This window comes from Prunus dulcis, chromosome 1 (assembly GCF_902201215.1).
Source record: "Prunus dulcis chromosome 1, ALMONDv2, whole genome shotgun sequence".
NCBI lineage: Eukaryota > Viridiplantae > Streptophyta > Magnoliopsida > Rosales > Rosaceae > Prunus > Prunus dulcis.
In genome coordinates, this window is record NC_047650.1 from 12,368,726 (window position 1) to 12,378,254 (window position 9,529).

Sequence of the window (9,529 nt, forward strand, 5' to 3'; positions counted from 1 at the left end):
TCCGGCCCCGACTCAGGCTCAGATTTCGATCCCAATTCCTACTCAACCTGTATCCTATGCATCTTCCGCTGCACAGATTATGACTTCTAGACTAACGACCCCGACACATGGACCAGATTGCGCATATTGTGGTGATCCGAGACACACTTGTGAGACTTGTTTTAAATCGCATGGCTACCCCAATTGGTGGGCTACTCTTATAGATCGAGGACAATGCAATATGACCAGTAATGGTACTGGTTATGGATTCCATACTTCCGATAAGATTGATTCCAAGAGCTGGATAATTGATTCCGGTGCAACTGATCATATGACGTTTGATCCTGATGATTTTCTGAATACTACACAACCTCGACGAACCTATATTGCAAATGCCAATGGTGTTACTTATCCTGTGACAGGGGCTGGCACTGTTGCACTCTCATCCTCTCTCTCACTGTCTAATACTTTACTTGTTCCATCTTTATCCACTAAATTGTTGTCAGTTAGTCAACTTACTGAACAATTGAATTGTTGTGTACTCATTTACCCGAGTTTTTGTTTGCTTCAGGATATTCACACTAAGGAGATTCTTGGTCGTGGTACTAAGAGAGGGGGGCTATATTATGTCGATGACTTCAGTCCCAGCATGGCTAACAGCGTGACACATCCCTTTGATAGCAAACAAAAGCAAATCTGGTTGTGGCACCGTCGATTGGGACATCCGTCTTTTAGTTATATGAAGCATCTTATACCAGATTTATTCTCAGGTTTCAAGGACTCCGACTTCACATGTGATACTTGTATTTTGGCCAAGAGTCACCGTGTGCCCTACCCGTTGAGTACGAACAAGTGTACTACTCCATTTACGTTAATTCACTCTGATGTCTGGGGACCTTCTCCTATCATTGCTCCTTCTGGTGTTCGATGGTTTGTCACATTCATCGATGATTGTACACGGATGACATGGCTTTATTTGCTGAAGAATAAAAACGAAGTGTTTTCCTGTTTTCAGTCCTTCCACAAACAGATGAAAACTAAGTTTAATGCTCAAATCCAGATTCTTCGCTCAGACAATGGTGGAGAATTTGTCAATCATGACTTTCAGACTTACTTCCAACAACATGGAATTATCCATGAGACGACTTGTCCTCAGACCCCACAACAAAATGGTGTTGCTGAACGAAAGAATCGACATCTTCTTGAAACCGCCCGAGCACTTCTGATTGGCTCTCATGTTCCTCGCCATCACTGGGATGATGCTATTGTCACCGCAGTTCATCTGATCAACCGCATGCCTTCTGGTGTACTGACATTTAAAACTTCCTTACAAGTGCTTGCACAACACAGACCTCTGCCTTCTGTTTTGGTACTCACACCCCGAATCTTTGGATGTGTGGCTTTCGTTCATCTCCACAAAAATCAACGTAGCAAACTTGATCCATGTGCGCTTCGTTGTGTTTTTTTGGGTTATGCCACTCATCAGAAAGGCTACCGCTGTTATCACCCTCCTACCCAACGAACCTATGTCACTTTGGATGTGACCTTTCTGGAATCTGAGCTGTTCTTCCATGACCCATCATCCAATTCTACACTTCAGGGGGAGATACGAAGTGAAGAGCAGAATTGGAGCAACTTGGAAAATAAAGAAATTCTCCTTTGTACAAAAATGATTGATCATTCCGAGTCTGGAGCACGAGATTACTCTCTGTCGAAAAGCGACCAATCGCCCATTCATAGCGATCAATTGCCTGACCCACCTGATCCATGCAAAGATATTTCTGATCCGAGTCTCACACCTACAGACAATACAGAACAACAAGATGAAGACCCCCTCTAACTCAACAGTACCAACAGACCAATCTCCTGAGAATATCCTTGAGGTAACTACTCCTACTAGACTTGTGCATTTAGATGATAAAACTATTGGATATCAATTACCTTTCAGGCAAAATCGTGGGAAGCCACCAAACCGTTATTCACCTGATATTGGCAAGACATCCAAGTATCCAATTGCAAATCATGTATCCACTGAGAAGTTGTCTGAACCACTCAAGGCTTTTGTGCATCAGTTGTCTGCTATCCATATTCCAACCAAGGTCTCTGAAGCATTGAAAGATCCTAAGTGGGTCCAAGCTATAAAAGAGGAGATGAAAGCCCTTGAGAAAAATCAGACTTGGACATTGGAGACTATACCCCGAGGAAAAAAGACTATCGGATGTAGATGGGTGTTTACTATAAAACACAATGCAGATGGATCTATAAAACACAATGCAGATGGATCTATCGAGCGATACAAGGCAAGACTTGTGGCAAAAGGGTACACACAGACCTATGGTATAGACTATGAAGAAACCTTTGCTCCAGTTGCAAAGTTAAACACCGTCAGAGTCTTATTGTCCCTTGCAGCTAATTTTGATTGGCCACTACACCAGTTTGATGTAAAGAATGCTTTTCTACATGGCGAACTCACGGAGGAGGTGTACATGGACATTCCTCCTGGATATAATACTACTCAGACTAGAACAGTTTGCAGGTTACGAAAAGCATTGTATGGATTGAAACAATCACCACGTGCATGGTTTGGACGATTCACCATGGCAATGAAGAACAATGGTTTCAAACAGTGCAACTCAGATCATACTCTGTTCTTGAAACATCGAAAAGGGAAGGTAACAACATTAATAATCTATGTTGATGATATGATTATTACTGGGAATGATAAACAAGAAATATCACAGCTACAAGACTATCTGGCTACGGAGTTTGAGATGAAGGATCTAGGTGGACTCAAGTATTTCTTGGGAATTGAGGTGGCTCGATCGCAGCAAGGCATATTTCTCTCTCAAAGGAAATATGTCTTAGACTTGTTGACAGACACAGGAATGCTAGATTGTAAACCTGCGGACACTCATATTGTTCAGAATCATCATCTTGGAGAATATCCGGATCAAGTTCCAACTAACAAAGAAAGATACCAAAGGTTAGTGGGAAGATTGATCTATTTGTCACATACTCGACCAGACATTGCTTATGCGGTGAGCGTTGTCAGTCAATTTATGCACTCTCCAAGTGAAGACCATATGAATGCAGTTCTTCTGATACTTAGATATTTGAAGTCTGCACCTGGAAAAGGACTTATGTTCTCAAAGCATGGTCATCTAAATATTGATGGTTATTCAGATGCAGATTGGGCAGGTAATGTAACAGATAGAAAATCCACATCGGGTTACTTCACATTCGTGGGAGGTAATTTGGTGACATGGAGAAGCAAGAAACAGAATGTAGTAGCTTTATCCAGTGCAGAAGCCAAGTTCAGAGGCATGACTAAAGGGATTTGTGAACTTCTTTGGTTAAGAAAGTTGCTTACTGAACTTGGGTATAATCCTACATCCACAATGAATCTCTTTTGTGACAACAAGGCTGCTATAGCCATTGCACAGAATCCGGTTCAGCATGATCGTACTAAACATGTTGAGGTGGATCAACACTTCATCAAACAGAAGCTTGAGGCTAAAGTGTTTCAGTTTCCTTTTGTGAAATCCGAGGATCAATTGGCGGATATTTTGACAAAGGCGATTTCTAGTAAAGCATTCCACAATTCACTAGATCAGTTGGGCATTGACGACATCTATGCACCAACGTGAGGGGGAGTGTTGGCGTGACTTGTGGATATTGACTTACTTTCTTTACACATCAAGAACTTCTATTATAATTGTAATTGATTTACTTTAATTCCTGATTTCCTACTGCAAATAGATTTAAGAATTTATTATTTACTTGCCCATTCAGGTTTCGTTGTATTATAAATATGACCTCCTACAAGGAGAAGAATACACAGAAAATTCTCACAAACAAATATTCTCTCATAGTTTTCATATTTTAGCAGATAGTTCTATATATTGAATTGAAAAGCAGCCGTCAAGAATGAGTTCAACACATGAGCAAATTCACATTTCTACTAAACAAGAAAAGAAGCCAAGCATTCTATCATAATCTTGACATTCTCAGTCTCAACCTCACTTAAGATGTGAAAAGCATGTTCCTCTCCTTCCACTTCAAACACCTCCACCTCTCCTCTCCACCCACTTTCCTTCACCAAATCATAATACCAAACACCTCGATCACTCAACTCATCCTTGCTAGAAACACACACGAGCATTCGAGGGCACCCGAGTCCAGCCAGGCTTGGTGCACCCGCCCCCACCGGATTGACCATCGGACACTACTACATTTTACACTTTCCGCGACGAAGAGAATTTCGTCGCGCAAAATATATTGTAGTCGCACAAATTTTAACGCGACAAAAACTTCGTCGTGCAGAATCCGTCGTGCAAAGATTGTGAAGAAAGACTTTGCGCGACGAAAAAATATTGGTCGCGCAAAACTTTGCGCGACGAAAGACATTGGTCGCGCAAAGGTTTGCGCGACGAAAAATATTCGTCTCGCAAAGTTTTGCGCGACGAAATACATTGGTCGCGCAAAGTTTTGCGCAACAAAAAACATTGGTCGCGCAAAGTCTCAAAAAAATTTATAAAAAATAAAAAATTCCCGCGTTCCATTTTTGGTACCCGCCCACATTTTTAGAGTTTTGCGCGACGAACACTAACGTCGCGCAAATATTTGCGCGACGAAATATTTTTTTGTGTTTTAAATTTTTTTTAATTAAAATAAACTAATTTAATAGTTTGCGCTACAAAATATTTTGTCGCGCAAGGTTTTTGACTTTTTGTTTTATTATTTCTTTAATATTAATTTATTCAAATTTTTACTTTTTAAATGTAATTTAATTGTATGATTTTTTTAAAATCACTTTAATTTAAATTGATATTAATTTAATTATATTAATTTTTTCAAATTTTTACTTTTTAAATTTAATTTAATTGTAAGATTTTTTTTAATTACTTTAATTTAAATTGACATATTCAAAATAAAATTACATATGAAAAATAGTGATCAAATTATGCAATAAATATTTATATATATATATATAATATTCAAAATGTACACATGAATTAACAAAGTACAATAATAAAATCCTAATACAAGCATATTTTGGTGGTAGTGGTGGATAATATGTTTTGATAGCTTCCTAATCCTCAACTTTAGCCATCAAAGTCTCGATGATTACCTACAAAAAAACAAATATGGTCAAATAACAACAAAAAAAAAAAAAAGAATGCATAATCTCCCCTAAAATTGTTATACCACAAATCCAACCCAAACTCCAATCTTTCCCCTTTACTCAACCCCAAACCCCACACAAACTCAAAACTAACTCCAAAAACACATATTAATGAAAAAAAATTTAAAATTTGGAGAGAATATACCTTTTGGCAAGATTGAGAGGGAGTGAGAATGAGAGGGAGAAGTGAGTGTGAGAGAATTAGATAAGATAGTGATAGAGAGATGAGAGAGTGAGAGATAGTGAAAAGATAGATGAGAGAGTGAGTGAGAGAGAGAGATAGTGAAGAGAGAGATGAGAGATTAAGTGAGAGGAGTGAGTGTGAGAGAAAGGGTGGGATTTGGGGAGAGGGAAAGAGAGAGGAGAGGTAAGAGTAGAGAAAGAAATTGAGAAAATGGTGGAGGAGTTATTTCGGTTTTTAAAAACCGTATCACTTTGGGCGACGAAAATACGGTTGGTCGCGCAAAGTTTTGCACGACGAATATAGAAATATTGGTCGCGCAAAGTCTAAAAATTATTTTTTGAAATAAAAAATTCCCGCATCCCATTTTTGGTACCCGCCAAAAATTTTAAATTTTTGTGCGACGAAAAATACATATTGGTCGCGCAAAGTCTAAAGAAATTATATAAAAAAATTCCCCGCGTCCCATTTTTGGTACCAGCCCAAATTATTGCGCGACGAAAAATATATATTGGTCGCGCAAAGTTTTGCGCGACGAAACATATTTGTCTCGCAAAGTTTTGCGCGACGAATATAGTAATATTGGTAGCGCAAAGTCTAAAAAAATTATTTTTTTAAAAAAAAATTCCCGCATCACATTTTTGGTACCCACCAAAATTTTTAAATTTTTGTGCGACGAAAAATACATATTGGTCGCGCAAAGTCTAAAACAATTATATAAAAAAATTCTCACGTCCCATTTTTGGTACCCGCCCAAATTTTTGCGCGACGAAACATATTAATCTCGCAAAGTTTTGCGCGACGAATATAGGAATATTGGTCGCGCAAAGTCTAAAAAAATTATTTTTTTTAAAAAAAAATTCCCGCATCCCATTTTTGGTACCCGCCAAAATCTTTAAATTTTTGTGCGACGAAAAATACATATTGGTCGCGCAAAGTCTAAAACAATTATATAAAAAAATTCCCGCGTCCCATTTTTTGGTACCCGCCCAAATTTTTGCGAGACAAAAAATATTGGTCGCGCAAAGTCTTAAGTTTTTTTTTTTTTAATTTTAAAAACCCGCGTCCCATTTTTGGTACTCGCCCAAATTTTTTGAGTTTTACACGACGAACTGTTGGTCGCGCAAACTTTTGAGAGACGAAAAATTGGTTCGTAGCACAATATTTATAAAAATAATTGTTATGAATAATAAAAATAAAAATATTTTATTTTATGATTTAAAATATAATTAAGGTGAAAGCTACTTAATAAATGTATATACTATTCAATTTCTTAAGTGTTATATGTACAAAATAAATAAATTTAAAGCTACTTAATAAATAAATATATATACACACACACACACTTCAACGATCTAACCATAAGACTTGTTTGTATATACTTCAAGATCGTATACCCCAAAAATCGCAAAAAACAAACATTCAGAGATCTAGTAACGGGACAAAACTTTTCGATAGTTATAAATGAAAAATCACGATTTAACCGTTATTTTAACTCCGATTTTGATGATTTTTTTACAGCTACACTCCTTGACCCTATATGAATACAATGACTGAATTTGATCTTCAATTTAAAACATTTTCACTAGTGGATACCACAAAATCTTATGTTATATTTAACGAAAGTATAAATAAACTCTTAATTGTTAGTGAATATATTGTTTTGATGGCATATGCATTCTACGAAACTAGTTTCAACGATCCAACCGCCAAACTTGTTTTTTTATACTTCGAGATCATATACGCCAAAAATCGAAAAAAATAAACATTCATAGATCAAGTAACGGGACAAAACTTTTCGACGGTTATAAATGAAAAATCATGATTTAACGGTTATTTTAACTCCGATGTTGATGATTTTTTACAGCTACACTCCTTGACCCTATATGAATACAATGACTGAATTTGATCTTCAATTTAAAATATTTACACTAGTGGATACCACAAAATTTTATGTTATATTTAACGAAAATATAAATAAACTCTTAATTGTTAGTGAATATATTGTTTTGATGGCATACACATTCTACGAAACTAGTTTCAACGATCCAACCGTCAAACTTGTTTGTTTATACTTCAAGATCATATACGCCAAAAATCGGAAAAAATAAACATTCATTGATCAAGTAACGGGACAAAACTCTTCGACGGTTATAAATGAAAAATCATGATTTAATTGTTATTTTAACTCCGATTTTGATGATTTTTTACAGCTACACTCCTTGACCCTATATGAATACATTGACTGAATTTGATCTTCAATTTAAAATATTTACACTAGTGGATACCACAAAATCTTATGTTATATTTAACTAAAGTATAAATAAACTCTTAATTGTTAGTGAATATATTGTTTTGATGGCATATGCATTCAAAAAAACTAGTTTCAACGATCCAACCGTCAAACTTGTTTGTTTATACTTCGAGATCATATACGCCAAAAATCGGAAAAAATAAACATTCAGAGATCAAGTAAGGGAATAAAACTTTTCGACGGTTATAATGAAAAATCAAGATTTAACGGTTATTTTAACTCCGATTTTGATGATTTTTTACTGCTACACTCCTTGACCCGATATGAATACAATGAAATAATTCGATCGTCAATTTAAAATATATATTTTCTAACAAAAACCCAATATGAACAACAAGAATATATTTTTCTAATAAAAATCCGATCCGATCTAAAATAATAAATTTAAAGTTACTTAATAAATATATATACCGTTTAATTTCTTAAGTGTTATGCATACAAAATAAAAAACAAAAATAAATTGGTTTAGGTGACAAAATGTTTGGATTACGTCATGGAAAAATTTTTTAAAAATATTTTTTTTATTTTATTTATTTTTATAAGGACTTTGCGCGACGAAGTTTACTTTTCGTCGCGCAAAGTCACTTTGAGCGACGAATTATGTTTCGTCGCGCAAAATTGGTCCCTCAAGACTTTGAGCGACGATGTATTGTCGTCGCGCAAAAGTTTATAGCGCGAAGTGACTTTGCGCGACGAATTATTTTTTGCCACGCAAAATTTGATCGCGCAAAACTTTGAGCGACGAAGTTTCAAGTTTCGTCGCGCAAAGTGACTTTGAGCGACGAATAGTTTTTCGTCGCGCAAAATTTGATCGCGCAAGGGGTTTTTTTTACTAGTGGGATTATCAATCCCTCCAGGAGCTGATGGGTACAAAAATTTCCAAACTTTACAAGGCAGCCACTTCTCAAAGTCTTCACCTTTAGGCTCTGACCCAATTGGCTTGGATCCCAAGAAATAAAGATGTGACATAAATGCCCCCAGAATTTTCACATCCCCACACAATCTCTCAACCCCTGCCTTCATGGCTACATTATGGACAATGTTACCACCTGCACTGTCACCACCTATGTACAATTTATCAAAATTGCCATAATTGACCAGCCATGGCTCTTTGTTAGTATTATTAGCATCTAATTCTTTGTGGGTTCTGTGAGAAGAGACCCATTGAAGAGCATCCCAGCAATCTTGATAACAATTGGGAAGTGGGTTTTCTGGGGCAAGCCTGTACTCAACGGAGACGGCGAGGACTTGGGCTTGTGAGACCAACCGGTTGAGGAGACGGTGGTGGTCAGATGAGAAGGCGGATTCAAAGCAAAACCCACCACCGTGGAAGTAAACCAAGATGGGGAGAAGGTGTTGGGGTTTTTGGTATATTTGGTTTTGAGGGAGGAAGAGGCGAGCTGAGATAGTGGGGTACTGTGAGATGGTGATATCTTTGGAGGAGACGTTGGTTTGTGGGTCATGAGGACATGGGGGCACATAAGGAGAGCCCCAGAGGCGTTCCACTGTGCCATCTTTGTAGACTCTGATGAGGGGAAGGAGCTCTGAGGCTATTTCTTTTTTGGTGGTTGAAGTGGAAGCCATTAGACTTAGAGAGAGGAGATATAGAGGGAGGGAGAAGTATAATATTTGAAGTGAGAAGCTTCAAGGACTAATGGTGTGGGAGAGTTGTGCGGTGGAGGTGGCTATTAATGGATGAGAGTTTTCCAATTGTTTCATTAGAAAAATGGTAAAGAGATCGAGAAGCTCAAGTTAGACAGCTATGCAGCCAACGAAGCCGCCATATGTCTTTAGCCCGGTCAAACTACGGCGCCAATGGCCCCTCAAAATACTTTTATAATGCAAAACTTTTTTTGGGTCAATATAATGC

The 9,529-nt window shown here is 37.3% G+C and overlaps 1 protein-coding gene across 1 annotated transcript; it reads right to left on the minus strand.

Annotated features, from left to right (window-relative positions):
• Nucleotides 1–3,940: 3,940 nt before the first annotated feature.
• LOC117616091 (2-hydroxyisoflavanone dehydratase-like) lies at nucleotides 3,941–9,243 on the minus strand. The gene is made up of 2 exons (XM_034345298.1): nucleotides 8,501–9,243; nucleotides 3,941–4,202 (listed from the first exon to the last, which is right to left on the minus strand). Exons 1-2 carry the CDS (start codon nucleotides 9,241–9,243, stop codon nucleotides 3,941–3,943), a joined length of 1,005 nt encoding a protein of 334 aa, XP_034201189.1.
• Nucleotides 9,244–9,529: the final 286 nt, after the last annotated feature.